The sequence below is a fragment of the Scleropages formosus genome, chromosome 21, assembly GCF_900964775.1.
Source record: "Scleropages formosus chromosome 21, fSclFor1.1, whole genome shotgun sequence".
Classification (NCBI taxonomy): Eukaryota; Metazoa; Chordata; class Actinopteri; order Osteoglossiformes; family Osteoglossidae; genus Scleropages; species Scleropages formosus.
This window is the reverse complement of record NC_041826.1, coordinates 18,907,812-18,931,688: the sequence shown is the minus strand read 5'-3', so window position 1 is coordinate 18,931,688 and position 23,877 is coordinate 18,907,812. Positions and strand designations below refer to the sequence as shown.

General features: G+C 49.7%; 2 protein-coding genes across 5 annotated transcripts in view; both read right to left on the bottom strand.

Moving 5' to 3' along the window:
- ano2b (anoctamin 2b) overlaps positions 1-11,339 on the bottom strand; it is a 46,928-nt gene extending 35,589 nt beyond the window's left edge. The window contains exons 1-11 of one of the 2 annotated variants that reach the window (XM_029247556.1): positions 10,514-11,339; positions 9,714-10,073; positions 5,835-5,933; positions 5,473-5,627; positions 4,955-5,009; positions 4,087-4,138; positions 1,606-1,661; positions 1,382-1,429; positions 1,019-1,083; positions 778-912; positions 108-268 (exon numbers count right to left, since the gene is read on the bottom strand). In XM_029247556.1, coding sequence (XP_029103389.1) covers positions 108-268; positions 778-912; positions 1,019-1,083; positions 1,382-1,429; positions 1,606-1,661; positions 4,087-4,138; positions 4,955-5,009; positions 5,473-5,627; positions 5,835-5,933; positions 9,714-10,073; positions 10,514-10,546 — 1,219 coding nt within the window. In that variant the 5' untranslated portion in view covers positions 10,547-11,339. The remainder of the gene's footprint in view (positions 1-107; positions 269-777; positions 913-1,018; positions 1,084-1,381; positions 1,430-1,605; positions 1,662-4,086; positions 4,139-4,954; positions 5,010-5,472; positions 5,628-5,834; positions 5,934-9,713; positions 10,074-10,513) is intronic. The other variant, XM_029247557.1, reaches the window with a different exon arrangement.
- Positions 11,340-15,719: 4,380 nt separating this feature from the next.
- Positions 15,720-23,877, bottom strand: part of vwf (von Willebrand factor) — a 32,187-nt gene continuing 24,029 nt past the window's right edge. For 2 of the 3 annotated variants that reach the window (XM_018730057.2, XM_018730056.2), the window contains 18 exons: positions 23,642-23,865; positions 23,252-23,444; positions 22,626-22,970; positions 22,159-22,376; positions 21,819-21,921; positions 21,409-21,480; positions 21,173-21,277; positions 20,836-21,041; positions 20,596-20,745; positions 20,369-20,488; positions 20,021-20,201; positions 19,893-19,933; positions 18,905-19,021; positions 18,529-18,627; positions 18,249-18,377; positions 17,103-17,142; positions 16,727-16,824; positions 15,720-16,264 (listed from right to left, as the gene is read on the bottom strand). In XM_018730057.2, the coding sequence (XP_018585573.2) occupies positions 16,073-16,264; positions 16,727-16,824; positions 17,103-17,142; positions 18,249-18,377; positions 18,529-18,627; positions 18,905-19,021; positions 19,893-19,933; positions 20,021-20,201; positions 20,369-20,488; positions 20,596-20,745; positions 20,836-21,041; positions 21,173-21,277; positions 21,409-21,480; positions 21,819-21,921; positions 22,159-22,376; positions 22,626-22,970; positions 23,252-23,444; positions 23,642-23,865 (2,633 nt within the window). In that variant the 3' untranslated portion in view covers positions 15,720-16,072. Of the gene's footprint in view, positions 16,265-16,726; positions 16,825-17,102; positions 17,143-18,248; positions 18,378-18,528; positions 18,628-18,711; positions 18,816-18,904; positions 19,022-19,892; positions 19,934-20,020; positions 20,202-20,368; positions 20,489-20,595; positions 20,746-20,835; positions 21,042-21,172; positions 21,278-21,408; positions 21,481-21,818; positions 21,922-22,158; positions 22,377-22,625; positions 22,971-23,251; positions 23,445-23,641; positions 23,866-23,877 lie in introns of those variants that run through there. The other variant, XM_018730059.2, reaches the window with a different exon arrangement.

Here is a 23,877-nt window from a genome sequence, read left to right as displayed (position 1 = left end):
TACCACACCACACACAACACAGTATTTCATTTTGAAACACACAATGGCTGGGCAGAGAGGAAGCCAATGGAAAAACGGGCCACATGGGCTGTAGGCCTTGGGCCTACCCCAGAGAGACATGAAGATGGCGAAGAAGACAGTGGCGGGGTTGTCAAAGAGGTGGCTGGCCCGGGCTGTGCTGCAGGCTGTGCTCAGGTGCCAGTAGTCACATGCTCCATCGCACAGCGGGCACATGGTGAAGTTCTGCCTCTCGTCACACATCTCCAGGCTAGAGGGGAGTAGACAGGGTCACGTAAGACACCCGATGCATCTGTCCTGCCACTCACACGCTCATTTTGTGATTCTCTTCTGCAGCAGTCGCCAGTGTGACGAAAAGCACTAAGCTCACTGGTTTTAATGTAACTGTAGGTGTCTCAATGTCTGTCAACATATTTTACACAGTAGGCCTCACTGTATCACAGGCATCCAGCTGGCACACAAAACTATGTAACAGGTCTTACTTCAAACACAAATATGTGCTAATCTTATTTGGGCTTGCACTATATGGCTCCGTTTTGCACACTACAAGAAAAGCACTGGGGGGAAAAAAAAAGACATTTTCTCTTTCATCATAGTGACTCTATAAGGGTTGTAGGCAATGGCATATACATGTATGCACATAAACAATCACGCCTGTGTAGAAACACACAGACCCGTACACAAGTGTGTGCGCACATTCAAGCATCTGAAAACACACATACACACACAAAAATATGACCCAAGGAAATATCAGGGTACCTGGGTACATTGGTATCCACAGTGGCACAGCCGTAAAAGAATACGATGATGCCCACCAAGGAGGCTGGGATGAGCAACTGAGTATAGACCCCCAGCCAGGCGAAGTACAAGCCAATCTTTTCCCCAAAGTACTTCCTGAAACCCACAGCCACCAAGTCCCAGTCATAACCACATCATCTCCAAATCCATATGTAAAAAAAAAAAAAAAAATCTAAAAGAACTTAAAATTGCTATATGGTACCTAATAAGATCAATGGGCTGGTACTTGTAAAAGGCTCCATATCTTGCCCATTCATCATGTAGGAGCTGAAAAGACATAAAAGAGTGTCATTTAAAAATAATCTGTCAGTGGTTTCATGTACCCGAATGAAGCAGAGCTGTAAGTGGTATTCAAGCCTTAAAAATGGCATGCTGTGGGAGAAAATGAATCTGCCTTATAGAAATACCTTTTTCTTAAAAAGTGAAACGTAAAACAATGGGAAGAAATGCTATACATGGTGCACACGTAAGCCTTGAAGTACTGACTACATACAGTCCTTACTGAATGGATGATTTTTATACAGTTGGACGACTTATACTGTTTTCAGCTGAGGGAGACACTCACCTGTCTGTCATTCCTTTCCTCCTCCTTTCCAGTGCTCTTAAAGTCTCCCTGTTTTGTGGATGACATCATAATAAACACACAACAGCACTATATGACAGCACGAACAAGCATTACAGTTTCCTTGTTTTTCTAAGCTTTGCTGTAGATGTCAAATATTGTGAAACAGAAGTACCAAAGGTGTCTATTTTAGATGGTTTGGGAGCAATAATAAAAAAGAAACTCACATCATGCAAGGGGAAGGCGGAGTCATAGACACCATTAGCTATTAGTGTTGTGATACCTGGAAGACAGGGAGTGAACATCAGTGTTTGTCCAGTGTTCAGAAATGTTTGTATTGTGTTGTGTTTCTCTTGTGCGCACTGACAAGAGCGAGCAAGCACGTTTGCGATCCATTTCCAAAGCACTACTTGTCTTGGAAAGTGAAGCGCGTAAGTACGGCAGGGTGCATCACGGACAGCACACAAGTCCAGTTGCACACACAATAAAAAAGCAAGGCTTTCACAGATTCCAAGGTACAAGTCCAGCCAGATAATCATGGCTACGGGTCACGGTTTCTGCTAAGGAGGGTTTATAAGATGCACACAACTTGAGCTTAAGCTTCATTCAACGTAATTAAATCAGTCCTCTTAGGGAAAACAGCTTGAGTGATTAACCCACAATAATGAGGATAATTCATAACTAGAGCTGTAGGGACATTACTCCCGTTGGACTCCATTTCAGTCTGAGGGTAAGCCTGGAACTCATTGACCCATTTTGTGCAATGCAGAGCAGAGACTGTACCTTCAGTCCACTCACCAAGCATGGCCTCATTCATCATTAGCTTGTGACTCTACTGCATATAAAGCTAGAATACAACTTATCTTGCAATAACTTTTCTAACTTCTCACACATCACTAACGTGTGCCACTAAAAATGACCCCCATACATAATTAACATATACTGTAGTTCATATTGGAGAGGGGGCGCGATGGTGCAGCGGGTTGGACCGGGTCCTGCTCTCTGGTGGGTCTGGGGTTCGAGTCCCGCTTGGGGTGCCTTGTGACGGACTTGCGTCCCGTCCTGGGTGTGTCCCCCCCCCCCCCCGGACTTACGCCCTGTGTTGCTGGGTTAGGCTATGGCTCGGAAAAGCGGTTGTAGACATTTTGTGTGTGTGTGTGTGTGTGTGTGTGTGTGTGTGTGTGTGTGTAGTAAATATTATGTCTCATACATCTATAACATCTCATTCTCATTTCATCCTTATTTGCGGGTAGTCAAAATAAAAATAATCATTATACTTTCATTTTTGTAGTCACGTCACTGTCATTGCTAGCCATACCAAAAAAACTGCACCAGCTACAGGTACCAAGGAAACTGATAATTTCTAATCAGGAAAATCTTTTCACAAAACTGTAGACATGCAAACACATACAAGCATATGGCCATATCAGTGTAAAGAAACAATGCAAATAATCAAACAGGCAAGAAAGGCTGTGAGAAATTTTATACCACCATGATGATAAATCATTAAAAAATATGTGGTTTCTGTAAAGCAATGAATCGGTAACAGTACTTAAGTGAATAAAAAGGATTGCTAAAATTTAATTAGTTGATGCCTCTATCTAAGGCGACTTAGAATGATAAATTTGTATACTACGCTACTTACAATGACTTCCCCATTTATACAGCTTTTCTGTTTTTACTGGAGCAATTCAGAGAAAGGAAGGTGATCAGGACTAATCTCTTCATATTGCAAGGCTACAGGTGTTACCACTGCTGTGCCCCTAAGAGACGCAACAGCCGAATTGGGTTATTACAGAAACGTTTGTAGCCTATACATTACTTTAAATGAGTCTGCTGCAAAACTCTGATCCCCAAAATGCGAACCAACATGTTTGAGTAGAAGACAAATGCATTACCTTTCCACAGCCTCTCTGCTGGTGCAGTGATGGGCAGATAGCATTTAGCTATGCATGCCGTCTTCTTGTATCTCGTTTCTTATCCAATATCACTCACTGTAAGCAGTTTAGTAACATTGTACGCTTTCTTAATCGGAACATTAAGGATACAGAAAAATATTATGTGATTTTTGATAGCCTGGTTTTAACTTTGACATGCATACTCATGACTAACCTTACATCCCTAGCTGGCAGTGTAGAATACCCGTTTGCAGAGCGCCGCTGATGCGGACACAGAATACATTTTGGAGATGAAAGGCTACCTTATGTTCATCCACTTCAACTGCTAGCATGTGACTCTAGAAATGATTTTTCCTATTCATGTTTACCATGTGTCTAATCTTCCTTCTCCTGGTATAGAGCAAGAATACGACTCAGCAAACAACAACTATTCTCTGTTACGAAACTTCCACATGCCGTCAACGTGAAACTCAGTAACCAAACCTCTTACAGGGCTATCATGTCACTCAACAAACCGGAGCTCAAACAATGCTAGGGAGTCATTTAGAAAACCTGACCTTATATATCCCGATCACGCAACAGAGCAGACCGGACTTCATGCAGAGATGTTACACAGTCTGTAAACAGAGCCAGCTGTACGGACAGTCAGTAGCACCAGCTGCCATTTCTCCACTTGGCTGCTATGTCCAAAGCGCCATATGGCAGGAGCCCCCCCCAGCTTGTTGTGTCCCCATCACACCGAAGCATCACAACCGGGATTCCAGGGATTTTCCTAGGAAAGGTCACCCTCGTGCAGGAAACACCGCTCACCCATAGACTGGCAGGTCCGTGTGCAGGAAGTGCGCCTCAGTATCTCGTATACCTGGGAGGACAAACACATTTCCCTATAAGGGGACATACTACAGCAGCCCACCGAGACTCGTTACCTGACTCACTGTCTCCTTGAAAATGGACTAGCCCAGAGCAGGATGTTTATTTTTATTAACGGCAATTACAGTATACAACAGAAGTGAGTACAGGCATGCAGATAGACACAGCCCTTAGGTCCAAAACTGAAAAAGTTCTGGTGTTTACAGGAAATGAGGATTGAGTCTGTCATCAAAAATTAAGGTGGACATACGAAGTAGTGAAAAAATAAAAAATTTGAATCGCACTAATGAAAGGTGAACTGAGTTTTGTTGCATTGAGTTCCTATTGTGGGGCCTGTATTTTGAATATAGCAAATCTAAACTGTTAGTTTTTAATTTTGCACAAGAGCAAATACCCTATTGTTCAACTCAGAAGTAATTCAGTTACTGTAAGGTGATACAATTTTGAATCATTTGACATTTAAGTGACATTGCACAGGGGTGTACTCACTTCTGCTGTATACTGTATATCATGGAGACTCTGGTTTCTTTGAAGTTACATGTAATGTTACAAACAGTATTCTTATCTGGTCTTCGGTAACCAGAAAATCTTACAATTTTAATGAAAACATGCACATACTAGAAGAATCAATGAAAGGAGATATCTGGCATTTGTGTCACATACAGTATATTCAAGTTCAGGAGTCATTCAGAGTAACTAAAAGCAGAACATAATTAAATACAACTGTATTTATGTGACATCGTTAATTACGGAATGCAGTGAGCCATGAATCGGAGAGGGACACAATCTGTTTTATGGGCAGACTTACTATTCGACTGCGTGTTGCGTTGTCAAAAAAAGTGTCCTTCTGTTTGATGTTGTAGCTGTAAAAAAGTGGAGACTATGAAAACTACAGCTTCGACCTCCTAAAGACCATTTATATTTATTCATTTAGAAGTCATTTTTCTCCAAAGCCCCCTACAATATCAAGCTACTTACAATTATTTACCCATTTACACAACCAGGTAACTTTACTGGGGCAATTCAGGGTAAGTACCTTGTTCAGGGGTACTACAGCTGGAGGTGAGAGTTGAATCGGCAACCTTCGGCTCCAAAGGCAGCAGCTTTAACCACTACACTACCAGCTGCTCTTTTGGAAAGCTAATATAGAGCTTGTAACACGAAATCCTGCATTCAGCAGACATGTACTCACACAAAATGTGTGTTAAAAAGCAATTTGCTGTATCCCATACTCCAGTACATCAAACCCCATGCTAAATCACCATCCAGCAGGGAATTCTGAGATACCTCCTCCAACATGCACACACACACCTCCCTTCCACTCACAGGTGCAACTTGTCTCTGGAGAAGGAGTGGGAGAGGAACTTAGTCCGACTCTGGCTTAACATTTGTGGCACTTTAGGCTGGAAAGGCTGGTTGAGTTTGCGCCACATAGCGTTCATCTTGCCTGAAAAACCCTTAACTTCTTTCAGCTCATAGCTCTGAAGGAGACAAAATACCTTTGTCAATTTTTAAAGCAGAACAAAGTGAAAAAGACAAGACAGAAAATTAACTTTGTGCACCATTTTAAATAATCATGATGCTACCATTTATGACAAATAGAGCATTGCAATGATGAATAAATTTGACAGAGTAGGAATGCAGGAACACTCAGAACCTCAAGAGCTAAACATAGAGTAAAGTCTTACCTTCTTTGTGGGCAGCTTGATCTTCAGGAACTCAGCTTCCCTGCTCAGGACCTGCCAAGGTGCATGGAGCCTGACAAACCCCACTCCATGGACCTTGTGCTAAGGAGAGGCAACATGGGACAAGATTGGAAAGGGGAAAAAAATTAAAAAAGAAAACACCTTGCTGCCAAAACCACCTCTTTCCACTTCAAAGCACCCCAGTCAAACCTGTGAGCTGAAATATCTTTCAGGGGCTTCGACTATTGAGGTAATGGCAGAAGGGAGAGCATCAAAGAGAAAGATAGACAGTATGCAAAAAAGACAAAACTCTTTTTTTTTCCTCCCATTAATTATTATTATTATCACATCATCATCTGAACCGCTTGTCCCATACAGGGGTGAGGGGAGCCGGAGCCTAACCTGGCAACACAGGGCATAAGGCTGGAGGGGGAGGGGACACATCCAGGACGGGATGCCAGTCCATCGCAAGGCACCCCAAGCAGGACTTGAACCCTACACCCACCGGAGAGCAGAACCCGGTCCAACCCACTGTGCCATCGTGCCCCCCTATTATTATTATTATTATTATTATTATTATTATTATTATATGGATTATCGAAGGTTAAATAGGAGAAAATATTCCACTTAGCATTTTGAAATCAGCAGGGGTGTGCAATTAGGTCGATGCCAGTTGAGTCTGAAGTGCAGATGGAATTGAGCATGGGTGACCTTTCAGGATCTCCCAAAGACCCAAAAGAGGATGTGCTATCACCTGCTGTGGTGAATCCTGCTCTTGACATTTTAAATAATTAACTGTACACAAGTGGAGGAGAGAGTGAAGGGGATCGTAGCATTTCACTGCTTGGGTGTGCATACGCCTCTCAGTCACCTAATCCTCAAGTCAAAACACGCATCATTTGATTATTAAAAATAAATAGTTTTAAAATTCCACTTACTGAAACACCTAGACAACTGTCCTACAAATGTAAAAGCACTAGATGTTTTCTTGACACAGCATTCAGAGTATGGAGATTATGGCAATTACATCATGGCCGTTATTATGGCCATTAAACAAGAGCAGGGCAATTGCCCACCGGGGCTCAGGTGACATGAGTAAGAAAAGTGATCGCATGCCGAGGCTCAGGCATGAGACAGACAATTACACACTGAGCCTCAGAAGTGAGACTGATGGTCACACTCTGAGCCTTTGGAGTGAGACAGGTGGTCATACACTGAACCTCGTGAGTGTAACAGGCAATTAAACACTGAGCCTCAGGAGTGAGACAAGGGTTTGAGCATTGAGGTTCTGGAGCAAGACCGATAATCACGTGTCAAGGCTCAGGAGTAAGACAGACAATTAATTGCAATGCACTATATTTTGTGTTTCATTATACTGTACAAATTGAACACTGTAAGTCAATTTGGGCAACGGTGTCATCTAAATAAACAAAATAGTAATAATAATTAAACACTGACCCTCAGAACTGATAGGTGATTTCACAAGAAGGCTCAAAAGCACGACAGGAAATTAACTGTATTGTACTGTATTTTGTGTTGCATTGTATTGTACAAACCAAACGCAATAAGTGATCTTCGGCAAAGCTAAAAGTGATGTTGGGCAAAGCTGTGGACTAAATAAAGAAAAATCGAACAGTCGTCGATCAGAAGGACTGTGACGGGTGAACGGAATGTCCACCTGAGCCACTGCTGTTACCACATGATGTGCAAGACAGACTTTCTCAATCAAACTTCAAGAGCTTATGAATAATTAAGTGACCGTGCACCAGTACATCACGCAGGTTAGCTGACACCAGCAGTTTTTTTGATACTTTATAGACCAGGACCAACTTAGAAGCTAAAGACTTTTGCATGCAAGAACAATGACCTTTAGATGGGTGTCCACACATTAGGTTTTTCAGAAATCAACAAATTATACTTTCAAGCCAACTTTGATTCAGTTGATGGTGATAAGGGCTATCGCCTACTGTCACTACTTCTGTTTATCTTCACACTTGTTCCCAGTACTACTCCACACACTACTATGAATGTGCCATATTTATATCGTAATCTATTTCCCATCATATCAAGATGCATTATTCACTATCCATATGCACCCCAAAAAAAGGGCAGCTTGCATGGAAATGCTTACAGTCACATGGGTGCTGTTTATCATTCAGCAGAAGGACAAAAGGAATTTCTCATTTAGTCACCAGCAACCCTGTCATGTTAACCACTTAATGGTACCGCTCATAACAGACAAAGTTACCACTAGAAGTATTTATTTACTATGTTACACCTCTGTGTTCCATACAAGGGCCTTGCACTAACATGCTTGGATCAAAGTTCAGATTTATTTCCAGCAACATTAGCTAGATTCTTCTTCACCTCTTCAACTGACCATCACAAGATTAATACATCAGGTCAGAGATGTGTAGAAACTCGGCTCAGCACTGTAACTGTCAAGGTTACAACTACTGCAGAAGTCGATCAGAAGCAACAAGAAACAAAGGTTTGAATACAATATGCAATACTTGTAAATGCACTAAAGATCTTAAAACCAGCACGGTGCCACAGCGAGTAGCGCTGCCGTCTCACAGCTTCTGGGTGGTGCAATTAGATGTTAGTTTGATCCTCACTCAGTCTGCATGGAGTTTGCATGTTCTGCGTGGGTTTCCACCCAGAGTTCAAAGACACGCTGTTCAGGTGGATTGGTGACTCTAAAATCTCCCATAGTGTGTGAGTGATGGATAGAAATTGTGTTTCTCTGGTGTATCAATGAGTGACTTATTGTAAGTAGTGTATACAGCAATGGATGTCCACTCTGGTGAATAAGTGTGGGCTGATAACACTACATAGTTTTCACTGGAAGTTGCTTAGGAGAAGAGTGTCTGCTAAATGAAGTAACACACACAGTCTGAAACCACTTGTCCCAAGCAGGGTTGCAGGGAACCGGAGCCTAACCCGGCAACACAGGGTGCAAGGGGAGGGGACACACCCAGGACAGGACACCAGTGAGTCACAAGGCACCCCAAGCAGGACTTGAACCCCTGACCCACCAGAGAACAGCCCCCAGCCAAGCCCGCTGCGCCACCACATCCCCCACATGAAGTAAAGTATGATTAAAAACACACACACACACACACACACACACACACACACACACACACACACACACACACACACACACACACACACACACACACTTTCTGAACTGCTTGTCCCATATGGGGTCACGGGGAACCGGAGCTCAGGGCGTAAGGCTGGAGGGGGAGGGGACACACCCAGGATGGGACACCAGTCCATCGCAAGGCACCCCAAGCAGGACTTGAACCCCAGACCCACCGGAGAGCAGGACCCGGTCCAACCCACTGCACCACCGTGCCCCCTCATGATTAAAAACATACATCCAAATATCAGAGGTGACCTGCTTTCAGAGACAAAACAATTTTTTTTTTTTTTTTACAAATATTTAAAACTTCAAGAGAAACAAAGCAATATGATATTTGGTAAAAGAAAGCCTAAACATCTATTTGGAATGTAACAACTAACGAAATGTTTACAAATTCCGACCTTCTCTTACATGATCACGTGCCTCCTGTGAAGGTTCAGAAAACACTGAGCCTCGTGCGCAGGGAACCGAACGGAGGATCACAGAAGCCTCACAGGAAGCATCTGATAGGGCAGGAGCAGCTTCTGTGTCCTCCTGTGCAATTATTGGAGCCCCAGGAAGGCGACTCTGGCAACTTGGGCAGCAAGGAGGGTGGCTATATTACCCGCGCGCATCCGGCGTGTAACCGTGCGCGGCTGGGTTGGGTTGGGCACGCGGAGCGTCGCCGCCGCGGACACCACAGCGGTGAGAAAAGCGCGTCGACCCGGGCGAACCGCGTCGCTTCCACTCACCTCTTTGTCGCGCTCGATCTCGAGGCCGGCGTCCGCCAGGTTCGCCTCGAACTCCTCTCGGATCTGCAGTTTCTCTTCCTCCGCGGGGTCCGCGGCTCCCACGTCCACCACGGCCACGTCCTGCTGCTGCTCCACTCTCACGTCCTGCGCGTCCTTCTTGGCGCCGCCGCCGCCGCCGCCGCCGGACACGGGGAAGCTGCCGTTGGAGATGATGGACAACCTGTGGTGACCCGGCGAGCCGCGGAGGGACGCGCGCCTCCTCCTGTAGTGGTACACGAGCACGTAGTCCACTTTCCTCTTGCCGTCGCCGAAGTAGAGGCCGCTGCGGGAGCCCTGCGGGGAGTCCAGGCTCTTGGGCGCCTGACACAAACACACGGCGACACACACACACTGACAGAGTCACGCCACCGACACACACACACTCGCACACTTTCAGAGCAGCGACCTGCTTGCTTGGGTGGGAAATAATTTAATAAAAAAGTGCAAAAACCACGAAATGGTCTGACTGAGGGCTTCGTGGCCGTGTGGGAACAGAATTGCTAGTCTAGACTAGTAGTAGTACTAGCTAGTATGTCGAAACGCCGGACTCGTTCTCTCTACTAGTCTCTTCTTGTCTCCAACCAGAGGCTTCACAAACACACTAAAAGTGCCCACAAAATTCAAAGCGTACTTCGTGCGCAACAGTTTAATTCAACAATTGTTTAAGACTCAGAGAGAAACGCGGCACAACAGCCTGTGCCTCAGACTAGACTAGAGCTACGCGCAGCCTGAAGTGAAGAACGAAGGAACACTTCACTCACCGGTGTTCTGTCGTCTCTCCTCATTTGCGCCATGATATTCTTCTTCAAAACGAAAAAATAAAAACAAACAAACAAACAAACAAAAAAAAAAAAAAACAAGTTTTAAAAACACACACTGTCGATATGAGCAACTGCACCGCTCTCAGCCGCGGCGGGTTCACTGTGACCGGACGCGGTCGGTAAAAAGCCACATCATCGCGCTCAGCCTAAGGAGCGGCGCGCGCTCTCTCTGCGCTGCAGCACGAGACGATCCATCTGGTCGCCGGATTTTGGCGCCGCGCTCTGCTGACGGGGCTCCTTTTGGCACGAGCGCCGCGCGGGATCGCCATAGAAACTTCGCTCGTGACTCGTCACCGCGCGGCTCGGGGAACAAAGGGGCACCTGTGGGATCTAATAGGGGAGAACCGGCGGGCTTTCTGCTGGGTTTGAAACACAGAAGCACGCGCAGGGAAACTGGCAACGCACGCACGCGCGCGCGCGCGCACACACACACACAATAACAGCACAAAAGAGAAAATGGCATCTGACGGCGGCACTTCACACCGCATACCCACATACCGTGGTGAGCGCTGTAACGTCACCAGTAACCTTGTTTCCTCCTTTCTGAGTAATTATTAACATTGTTGCGTATTTGTCAAGGCGGTTTACAACGTGAGGTGATCGAATTGAGAATCATTTTTCAATTTATCCGATTTATTCGGACCATATCAATTCAGGGTAAGAGCACTGACTTGCAGGAATGGGATTCGAACCTGGAACCTTCAGAACGCAAAGGCAACAGCGTTGAATGCTACACTTATTCGTTTCATTACACTTTGTTCATCTAGCTGACGATCACAGATTTAAGCTACTTACACTCACCCACTTGTACGGCTGGGTAATATTTACCGGGGTACTTCAGGGTAGGTACCTCGCTCGAGGGTACTGCAGGAATGGGATTGGAACCTGTTCGAATTTCCTCTAACTACTACACCCCCTTTTGCCCCATTGGCCTTCCTTAGCAGAGCAGTGCCTTCGGCGCTGTGAAACTATTGCTGTTGTTAAACACTGAAAGGATTTAAATGAGCAAATAAAAGTATAGAAAATATAGTCTTTCAGGTAGTTCGTTTTCCGCTGTCAGAAGTGATGGGGGATGCGCTGAAAGGAAATGAGGTCGGTACGGGGGCACAGCGAGCAGCGCTGCTGCCTCACAGCACCTGGGTGGTGCGAGAGGACGTGGGTTCGATCCCCGCTCAGTCTGTGTGGAGTCTGCGTGGGTTCCCTCCGGGTGCTCCGGTTTCCTCCCACAGTCCAAAGCCATGCTGTTCAGGTTCACTCGGTGTGTGAGTGACAGAGAGAGAGAGTGCGTGTTCCACTGATGTATGGATGAGTGACCCAGTGTAAGTAGTGTATCTACCAGTGTAAGTCACTGTGGTGGATAAGGTGCGTGGATTGATAATAGAGTTCATTGGAATTTGCTTTGGAGAAAAGCGTCTGCTGAAGGAACAAATGTGAACGAGGTGAGCTGCACGTGCACTCGAAGAGGGACACGGGTTCGCACCCCAGTGCACCTACACTTTCCGGACGCTCTTCGAGGTAGTCGGAGGGGTCGAACACGCCGTTGACCGTGTCCAGCTCCACGTCGGACATCTGTCTCGGCATGCCGGAGAAGCGCTCACTGTGGATGGAGGAGGACTCGCTCATGGCGGTGGCGACCATCACTCCGTCGGGAGAAGCAGGCGTCGCCCCTGTAAGGAGCGGGGAAAGTGAGCGCGCGCTCGGATCGGTGTCACGCGGGGGGGGGGGGGCATCAGGGACAAGTTCGCGGCTCCCCTGGCGACTCAGCACCATGGACAGCGAACCACAAGACAACGACGCGTCTGTTCATATGAATTTTCGCATCTCGCACCAGTTACACCAGCATGAAATATCTGCTCGCGATTCATTGTCTCTTCTATTTATTCCGAATAAACACCAATCATGTAAAAAAACTCCACCGAAAATGTTCGGACTAATGAAACTCGAAAAATTCAATCTCCCCGTACAGCCTCAAAATTCAACTTACATTTACATTTTACATTTATTCGTGTAGCAGACGCTTTTCTCCAAAGCGACGCACGTCTCAGAGAAAATACACTGTGTGCATTACATTAGGAGAAAGAGATACATAGTTGCAGACGTGATTTTTAAGTAAACCTGTTTGTTTCTTTCCACATGATGCAGCGATGTGCTGAACATGCCGTATTTTTCTATGTTTGGTTAAAAAAAAAAGAAAACTACAATTGCTAGATGGGGTATTAAGAGCCTCGTCAGTCTCTCTGGAGAACCTTACAAAGCAGACACCCCCCCCCCCCCCCCGTAAGGTGGTCTGGGATCCGAATCGTTGAAATCTTGGCTGTGACAACTTGTCAAGTTCTGACACCGCAGACATTAGCAACGGGTTCCAGTGGAATTGCACACAACTACCGGGGACGCGCCCCCCGTCCTGCGATTGACAGCATACGGGTGGTCCACGTGGGTACCGCACCTCACACGCACAGCGCATAGCAGAACTTCACTCTCTCAATTTATTTTATTTTATTTCGCAGCAAATGCCTGGGCGATTCTCGGTGCCACAAATATGCTACACGTGATTCTCGCAGGTGACCGAAAAGCCACAGAAACTCCAGATCGTGAAGATCCACAAAAAGACAGCAGGGTGAAAAGACCCCCCAGCGCGGCCCTGCCAGCCACGTGTTTAGCCGTTTCCAGCCCACAGGAAGCCTTGTTTTCCCAGAGATGGTTCCGTGGATCATACGGGATGACTAAGATTAGAGGCGAATGGCCTCCGCTCGTATGCGCGCGTACACCTTGCCCTTCCACCAAACAGCTCTACTTTACTGTTACTTGTTGGGGTAAATAAAGCGCAAGGTGCCGCTCGAGAAGCCGCCAGGCAGCGCTGAACGAACGAACGAAGGCTCGAGGCGAGCGCGAAGTGGCGCGAGCGCAACAAGTTGTGAGCGCGCATGGAGGGCCGCCGCACGTTACAGATGACGGATTACGGGTGACCGATTACCGAGCTGCCACTACGCGCCCGCGAACGCCTTCAAGCCCCCACCACCACCTCCTCCCCCCCGCCCAGAGAAAACAAAAAAAAAGGCAAAGAGAAGAAGCAGGCTTCCAGGAAGGGCTCACGAGAAAGTGACCCACTTACCGTGGCCGGGGGGTGTCCTGTCGTCTGCCATGTCGACGCGCGTGGGGGACGCGGGAGCGCGGCTGCGGTGCGGTGCGGTGCGGTGCGGTGCGCAATCCGCTTCTGGCGTCTGTTCAGGCTTAAGGTGCGGGCGGCTGCGCGCCAGGGCTTATGGTTAAGGCCCGACTTCCACTAGCTGCCCTGGACACACCTTGTGGCGGAATTTTCGCACGAGTGCAAAGGATCCCTGTTTCACCTCAACTCTTGGACACACTCTCTTCTGGTCCGGCTAATACAGAGACACATTGTACACATTCTTATTAAACAGTCCCATATGATCTATGGGGAAGTCAAATTTTAAATAACTAAACAGACAAGGGCAGCAGGTGGCGTCGTGGTTATGGTGCTCACCTTGCCATCTAAAGATTTCTAGCTGAAAACCTGCTCCTGCATAATGACCTGGATCAAGGTACACGCTCTAGTTGGATGCAATAAGAACACTGGTGGATACATTTATTTACTTAGCAGATGCTTTTCTCCAAAGCAACTTCCACCAAACTACGTGGTGTTATCAGCCCACACACCCCAGTGACTTACACTGGTCACTCATCCATATCTCAGTGAAACACACTCTCTCTGTTACTCACACACTAGGGGTGAACCTGAACAGCATGTCTTTGGACTGTGGGAGGGAACCAGAGCACCTGGAGGGAATCCACGCAGACACAGGGAGAACATGCAAACTACACGTGGACTGAGTGGGGATCGAACCCATCTTCTCTCCCACCACCTAGGCACTGTGAGACAGCAGCGCCACTGTGCCACCTGACGTATCCCGCTAGATAATGGGTCACTCATCCACACAGCATAAAGAGCAAATAAAGGGAGCCGTGAAGTGAATTATCTAACATTATAAGTCACCTTGGACAAAGAGTGAGACAAATAAATAATAAGCAGTAATCTAATGAGACATCTTCCTTCCTATGATAAATTTCCATTATTAACTCAGAATGCAGGAACACACACACACACACATTTTCTGAACCGCTTGTCCCATACGGGGTCGCGGGGAACCAGAGCCTAACCCGGCAACTCAGGGCGTAAGGGACGCACCCAGGATGGGACGCCAGTCCGTCGCAAGGCACCCCAAGTGGGACTCGAACCCCTGACCCACCGGCGAGCAGGACCCGGTCCAACCCACTGCGCCACCGCACCCCCTGCCAATGCAGGAACAGTTAAATTAAATTATTCTCGCCACAAAATGTGTCTTTAAGCTCCGCATGTGTTCGGAGTGTGAAATGCAGCTTCGGGTTTCTCGCCTGCCTCTCTCCTTAAGTGTATCTCGTGTGAAACACTGACCCCGGTGAACCGCAGCGAGCCCAGTTGCACACACCTGCCTTGGCCCACTCCTTCCCCTATGTCTCCGGTTTCCTTCCCGGCCGTATACATCCACCGCATCAAATATTAAAGTGGCCATCTTGTAATCGAGGTAACCGTTACTCCTTCTAAACCCAGGCCGCTGTGCTGCTTAGGCCTGTAATGTTTTACCTGCACAGGTGACCCAGGTGATGTTACCTTGTTAAAGAGACAAATCCTTTAGCTGTGACTTTGTTGATTTTTTTTGAGAAGCTGACGATAAGAAGGGTACGTAACCCTTAAGCGGTCATCGAATACCACTTATACATGTTTAAATCCCAGAGACCGCAGATCGAATGTAAACTTGCTGTGTTAACATTACAAGGCTCTTATCCGGCAGGTGTTTGACCTTTTCTCCGCGAGACACTACCGACACCACATGGCGTTCATAGGGTTCAGGTGGGACGGTGCTGTGTACCTGTGCACCTGGTGCTGGGTAAAGTGGCCGCAACACACACACACATTGTCTGAACAGCTTGTCCCATAGAGGGTCGCGGGGAGCCAGAGCCTAAACCGGCAACACAGGGCGTAAGGCCGGAGGGGGAGGGGACACACCCAGGACGGGACGCCAGTCCATCGCAAGGCACCCCGAGCGGGACTCGAATAAAAAATGTGAACAAATGGACACAAAAACACAGGTGTTTTCAGTTTAATGGAGTAAAGGATCCTTCTCTCTCATGCATCTGCTTCAATATTTACAAAGGACATCACACGATGGACAGACACGAATCAACGGACAAAACAGTGTAAAAACCAGGGTTAAAATAATGCTGACTGGCGTTTCAGTACAAACTGTTTTGTTCTCCACCCTGAAATACATGAGTCTCTCTTGGATACTGTGAGAAATAGTGTAATATGTGCTGAAAGTGGGCAGAGCAGAAATATGACAGCGGTCCCATAACTATGCAGCCTGTTTTGCCTGGAATGTAGGGGTGGACAGCAGACATCTAGAGACCCTCTGCCCCGCTGCTGCTTCTCCATCTCGTCCTCCCTCATTGCTCCGGGCAGCGCTGGGCCGTGCAGTCGCAGCCGGTGACGGACAGGACCTGGTGGCGAACCAGGGTGCCGTTGGCGCAGCGCAGCGGCACGCTCAGGGGCGCCGTGTCCGTGGCGGAGCAGCACACGCACTGCCTCTCCACCATGTTCCGCTCCAGCGAGAACATAGACTTACTCTTGCATTTCCCCTACGAGGACGAGGACAGAGGGGGAGAGGGACGAGGTGAGGAGGAAGGACGAAGGGAGAGAAGCAGAGATGGACGAGTTAAAAACGGCGCTGTTGAAGGAAGAAGGGGAGGCTGTCGGGTGAATGTATTTAAAGCTCTTTCTTCAGAGAGAACCTAATGAGACTTATAGAGAGGATTTATATTTTTAGAGACGCCCGTGTTCCCGTTCCTTCTGACCTTGCGCCATCTTCCCGGTTTGAACTTTTAGCACAGAGTAGAATGCAGGTCGGTGCCCTCAGCTCACCCTCTCGAGCAGAGGTCAGAGTCGAGATCTGCTCCCCTCCCGCACGTCAAACAGCTCGGCGGGCGCTTCCGCGCCTTCGCCGCCGCGCGTGTTTACGGAGCCCCGCGTGCGACGCGCGTCCTCGAGTTACGCGAGAATCGAGGGCCGGGGTTCGAGGGCGCCGCGGCCCGTGCACGTACCTCGCAGTAGTGCAGCTCCAGCCTCTGCTCAGACAGGCAGTCGTCCACTTTAATGTAGTTCAGAACCCCAGTGGTTTTCCTGCATTCTGGCTCCGTGCCTGAGGACAGAGAGAGCGACGCTCATCCTCCGCTCCCCAGAAGCGGGTGGAGGAGCCCTCGTCCTAGTAAAACGCGGGCCGCCGTAATAGGGGGCCTGCGGGGAGCAGACACACATTCGCAGGCGCGATCACCGGCGTCCCGGAGCACGTCTTACCGCCTCCACCGAGGGTTTAGACAGCGGCGCTGCGCCACGGCCGTGTGCCACGGGTCTTATGAGCGAGGCGCTTTGCCAACACGCTGCAACATCGGTAGATACCGCCGCCGAGGTCATACTCACACGTCTCGCAGCAGGTGTCACCGATCCGATCGATTTTCCCCTGACAAAGACACACGTGGCAGCATTAAGCCTTTTACAACCCCAGGGGCTGTGAAATAAGCAACTAGCACCCCACTCATTAAACGCATCCCCGTTCCACCTCGTTTTTTTTCTTTTTTTTTTTTTTTTTTTTTAAATGGTAAAATGAGCCCAAAAAAGCAGCAGAATGACTTCCATACAGAGATATCCGCCCACTGCAGCAGACTGGCCTGTTTCTGCGCTGGTCCGGATCCAAGCAAACTGTGCTCCTCACCACGAAAGAACTCCCACTTGACGCGTAAACCCCCACGCCGAGAGGCGCTTGTGATGTGCGGATGTGCCGAAAGCCCGAGCCCTCGTTCCTCTGAATGATGGAGAGTCATCTGAATGTGGTGATGCCATAGCGAAGGAGGAGGGCAAGAGCTGCCTCCGAGCCGGGCTTCGCAGAGCACTCGCGTTGCGAACCGAACGTGAGCTATTGCCATTTTATCTGCTTTTCATATTGCTTTCCCTTTATTCATTTCTTCCTATCTACTGCTTGTTATTATTGCGTGCAGTTGTAATTTTCTGTGCGACTGTTAGCTTTCATTGTCCAAGTGTTACATTTTTATTTTTCTTTAAATTTTTCTTTGTTCGCTTTGCGCTTTACATACATTTGTGTTAACGCTGCTGTTATATTTTACTGAGAATTTTAGAAAGCACTTGGAGATGCTACTGTTGTGCGAAATTGCTAAACAATTTTTTTTTATTGTTACTTTCATTTATTCAAGCGGCTGCTTTTCTCCAAAGCGACTTCCAACGAACTCTATGTGTCACTATCAGCCCACAAACCTTATTCACCGCGGTGACTTACACTGCTAGATACACTACTTACACTGGGCCACTCATCCATACATCAGTGGAACACACACACTCTCTCTCTCTGTCACTCACACACCATGAACCTGAACAGCATGTCTTTGGAGTGTGGGAGGAAACCAGAGCACCCGGAGAAAACTCACAGCAGACGACATGCAAACTCCGCACAGACTGAGTGGGGATCAAACCCGCATTCTCTCGCACCGCCCAGGCACCGTGAGACAGCAGCGCTACTATTTTGCCTATTACGGTCGAAAGAACATAGCTTACCCCCTCGTCCAAGCAGCGGTTTCGATCAAATGGGGGACAGGTGGTGGTCCGAATGCCCAGAACCAGGTCCCCTTTGGCATTCGCGCCACAGGTGTGGCGGGTGCAGCCGTCCTCGTACGTCTGGTTGGCCTGGAATTGTACACCCAAGAGCGAGAGCGAGGAGCATATTGTTTCCAAGAACACGGGTAAAAAGACATAGGAAAGACCCTGCAAGAAAGAAATTGTCTTCATGCGGTTTTTGAGAGACCCCTCGGGATGTTTATAATTCAGCGCTCCGCACCTTGAGAAACATGCGCGTTCCATCTGGCAGCTTGATCCTGCAGGCCGTGGCAACGCAGGTGCCGCAACACGAGTCTGGTAGGGTCTCCCGGGTGTAGCCCTGCGGGAGGGCGGTCGCAGAAGGTCAGACCGTGTATGCGGTAACGACGGAGAGCGCGATGAGAATAATGGCAGCGATAATGACCTTGACGGATGACGGATATGACGATGAGTCACGGCCAGCTTCAGCTAGAGGGAGGCGAGTGTGGGGCAACCCCAGTGAAAACTGCTGTGTTTTCCAGCGGAAGTCTGAATGACCACAACATCGCAGAGATGATGATGATGACGATGATGAAGATGACGGCAATGACAGAGGAGAGCAAATGAGGTGGATTTACCTCAGGACAGTCTATACAGGTGGTCGTCCTACAGGACAGATGATAGTTCCTCATGGCTCCCTGCTGCATTGTGCACTCGCAGTGTGTGCACGGGTCCACCATCACCTTCTCCCCAGCCTGCACAATGCATCATGGGTAATGTTACCGTAAGTAACCGCTTAGCCGTGTAATAGTGCCCTGGTCTTTTTCACCTGTTGTACCATGTTTCTATCCTTATAATTACTGTATGTAATGTGCAAAAGTTTAAGGCACTTAAACTGTAAAGCAAGAATGCTTCCAAAAATAATGCTCTTAATTAATAAACTTCCTACAAAGCTTAGCGACCATCCATCGTCAACAACCGCCTGCCCCGAGCGGGGTCGCGGCAGGTTTGGCCGGGTCCCGCTCTCTGGGGAGTCCGGGGGGTCGAGCCCTGCTTGGGGTGCCTTGCGATGGACTGGCGTCCCGCCCTGGGTGCGTCCCCTCCCCCTCCATCTTTCTTTAACGACATACAAAACCCTTACTGTAATCCTGTAACTTTTTGCAAGAGCAATGCTTGGAAATCTAAAATATGCTCTCTCCCATTGACGTTACTGTAGAAAACGTTAAATAACCGTCTAGAAGAAATATTTTTGTGAAACATCTAAGCGCCTAAGACTTTTGCGCAGTACCGTACACGGTGACGGCTATTCTTTTCGCAGCTCGAACGAGCGAGGTCGCAGTTCCGGCCCTAACGGCTGTCCTGCAATCGGCTCGGTTTTAAAGCGGTGGCGCAAAGGTGCTGAGCGCATGCGGACGGCGGCAAAAGGCCGAATGCCAGCGATACGGGCATCTCGCTCCGTGATGTAATTTACCTTCGCCGGTTTGTTCGGCTGTTTCGGGAACCCTGTGTTCTCCAGCAGGTGTAAAATTACCTCGTCAGCAATTAGTACTAATCGGGCTCGCCGACAGTAAGCGGAGACGGCTATGATGACGACAAAGGGCAAGGCTTTCATTGTGCGGCTCTTACCCCGATAACGGTGTGGTTCCTCACGCACGCTTCCAGAGGCACTGGAGCAGGATGGCAAACAGCGAGAGGTTATTGCTTTTGCAATAATTTATTTACGTAACAGGAGCTCATAAATGTCACCGTCGTACCGCACTGGCAGGTGGGGCAACAGTCGTCCCTGTCGCACTTCAGCTCGGTCCCCAGGGGGCAGCGCGGGGTCTCCAGCTCACGGCACGTGATGTTGGAGCGGGAGACGAACACCTCATCGTTCACCCTCACGCACTCGCTGATTACGCACTTGTCCTTCGGGGAGCGCCACCTCTCACCCACCTGCAAGGCCCACACACAGCTGCGGTCAGCCAGAGCCGCGTGGCCGTGCCCGCCGGAGACCGTCTTCGTCAGCGGCTCGTTTCTGGTGTACGTCCGCCCCACTTGGGACCTTGTTAGATGTCCCTCGTGAAACGAGCGCGAATGTTTTTGCCGGACGGGGAGCTAACCGGGCGCAGGCGGCCGCCGGCGTCACTGTCACCCCTGGGTCCACCCTTGGTCTCCTCCACGCAGCTGGATCTCCGGCACCTTCCACAGCACTCGCCCTCTGACCGGGAATAGCTGGAGCCCTGGAGCCGGAAAGCATGGGAAGGTTCACCGACGTGCGGCGGTCCACGGAGCGGCGCCTCGGAGAGGGAGCGGGCGCGGCGATGGAAGGACGTGCGATGAGCCTTACCGGCGGGCAGATCTCGTCGCAGACTTTGTCCGCGCACTCCGCAACGTGCAGCCCGGTCACCTCGTCCCTGTGCTCCGTGCACCTGCAGGCCTTGCAGGACTTTTCCCATTCGTTTCCCACCTGGTACACGACTCCGGAAACCACGCACACCTGGGGAGGGGCAGACGGCTGTGACCACGTGTGCCCCACCAGGGTTAAAGGGGCGGCGGCGCTGCAACCGGAAACGACGGCGATGGATACCTGGTTGGGGATGCAGGTGACCTCAGTGCAGCCGCAGTCATTGATGGTGGAGGAGGTGCTATAGCCCAGAGGGCAGGAGCGCGTGGAGTTCTGGCAACCGCACACACACTCGTAGGCCTCGCAACACTTCGTCGGCTTCGCCGTGAGCCGTCGATGGGGCGGGCACGAGGGCCGAGTCTGCAGGGGGCACGTTTCCCTCTTACAGGCTGGGGGTGCGGTGGTGGAGGCACAGAGCGACGAAAAGCAGGGCTTAAAACCACGGGACAGGGTTTCTCAGAAATGAGGGCGGCGCCTTCCGAACGCTCCGCCGACGACGCCCGGCCGGCTTCGTACTCACCACACTCATAGGTGGGCCTGCACTCCCCTGGGTTGGCCAGCACCAGAACGAGCCCGTCTTCGCAGCTTGGGATCTCAGGAATGTCACAGTTCACCAGGTCGCACGCTACGGGAGCAGAGTCCACAAGCTTATTGGTCAGCTTTCCGGCGGACGAGGCGAGAGCGGGGCGCAGCGGGAAAAAACAGCGAGAGGGAAGCGACACGGGGACAGCGCTGAGGACGTCGGGGGGGACGTACCGCACTCGTATTCTGGACAGCACTGGGACTCCTTCTTCTGCCTCAGGACCTCGCAGGGACCACAATCAGGGACTGGGGGGAAACACCCACCGCAACATGACTTGAGAGGTTTTAAGGAAAGCTCGTCTCTTGTACGGGCTGATTTTATTAAATAGGGCTCAAATACAGCCTTAAGCAGGTTACGGAAATATAATATAAATAAAGGTGGAACGAGGCAGGTCCGCAGCCTTTTCGTCGGAACGCACAAAGTCAGAGATGTGGGCAATTTTTCGGTTTAAACTATGCAGCGGGGAGTACGGCAGGTTGGGGAACTTTATCTTAGGGTGTACTTCTGTGAGAAGTGACTCAGATTTTGGATGCGGGTCTGAAATATACACTGAAGAAAGGTTTTTGGCGACATGTGTCCTCACGCTTCTTTCTGTTGCAGGGCTGTGCAGTGCAGTTGATCTGCTGGTTGTCCAGACACATGCAGATCTGACAGGGGTTCTCGGGTGAAACCCAGCTCTCCAGGTGCTGCTCACAAGAGAGGAAAACAGCAAAAGAGCAGGTGGGATCATCAGTAAAGGGTGTAAATGCGATGTTTCTGAAACAGTACCACTGCTGACCACCGGAGGGCGCCACATCTCCAAGAATGGCTCTTCTAGTGCTGGAATGGTACATTCTTAGATCTTACTGTACATCTCCAGCCCACTTTCGAATGAGAATCTTTATATCGGTTTAGTTGTTACGGCTGTAGTGCCAGCTGCTGACCTGGTGGGCTGTGCCGTGTCGGTCAAGGCACTGGGAGCAGGTGTCTGGTCTCACACAGAGCCCTTTATGCAGCACCAGACCCGGTGGGCAGAAGCAGCCCTCTGTGGGTGTGTCCATGCACTGGGTGCCATTCCTGGGGGTCCCCTGACTGCCGCCACACTCTTCCACACATCCTGTCCGGCAGCTGTCAAACACCATGGAGCCGGGGCAGGGCAGGGCTGCAGTGGGGGGGGGGAGTTGAACGTACAGCGGCTGATGCACTGACATCCGTGACCACGCTGTTCACGGCCGACGGCTTTTTCTCTTGATCAGGCCGGCATTTTTGACACATTAAACACATTACTGAGTTGTCTTTGCGTGTGTGTGTGTGTGTGTGTGTGTGTGTGTGTGTGTGTGTGTGTGTGTGGCTCGTTCTGTAGCGACAGCACATCTGACATGGTTTTTTTCTCGGCTGGCGGCGCTCTTACGGCAGAAGTCCCTGTTCCTCCAGTTGACGCAGACACCCTGCATGCGACAGAGGCGGCTGTACGCGGACACCAGGTCGCACATCTCGCCGCTGTGGCACGCATTCTGCTGGCACAGGGCCACAAAGGGCTCTGGCGGCACAGCAGCGTGGCAGGGTGCGAAGGCAGCCGAGCGCAGGACCTGGCACTGCTCCGTGGCCGGGTGCAAGCAGAACTCGCTCTTCCGGGGCCGGCAGGGGCTTCCGTCGTCTTGGGGCAGCGTCCATTCCCGGATGAACGCCCCGGAATCCGCGGTCACGCTCCCATCGCGCAGAGTCAAGTCATTCTGCTCATCCTGGTCACACTGACCTGTTGGGTGGTGAGGGCAGGGGTTTGCTTCCAAAGCGATGCTAGTTTATATTCAGGAGGTGAATCGCCAAACGCTCGGACTAATAAAAAACCTGGGCAGAATTAAGAAAAATGCAGCGGAATATAACGTACGGAAGCACAGACACAATGCAAGTGAAAAAGTTTGCGTAAAGGAGCATACAGAAGCGCGGCAAGGATTTGTGCTGCCGGGGAAGGTCGAAAAGGAATCACAGCTGCGAGAGGACGGAGAGCGCTTGCGATCGGTTGCCATGGAGACGCACCACAGAGGCCAAGGGTTTTGTTGGACGCCATAGTGGGACTCAGCTGAATGGTGAACTCGTTGTTCTGGGGGGTGAAAGCCACTACCCAGCCCAGGCCCTCCAGCCTCAGTTGGTGTATCACTGCCCCATACTGGGTGACCTCCATAGCTTTGGTCCTCAGAGGAACAGGCACCTCAACCCCATCAACAGTCACCTGAAATACGGACACGGACAACGACCACATCGTCTCTTGGCAAGAATAATATCAGCAATAACGGAGGAGCAAGTGATCATTTCACAAAATTATGGTTCGTATGTCTCCATCTGTTCTTCACTTCTGTGAGGCTCAGACGTAGACTCGCTCTCCGCCGTACCCCTTGCTAGTTATACCGTGCAGCTGTGGTTACTCACCGTCATGTCATCCTTCAGGAGCACCACCTGGCCCTCAGTTTTCACCTCCATGTATTTCATGCAGATCTGGTTGGGGGCGACCTGACAGGGGCCGCTGTGGAGCAGGACCTCCGCCCCCGCTGGCCCCTCCACCCACACCAGCCTATACGAGCAGAAGCCGTCCAGCTTGAGGGCCAGTCCGTCAAACGTCACAACGTGATTGGTGGAGCTTCCCATGCACATGCCTGAAGCATCGT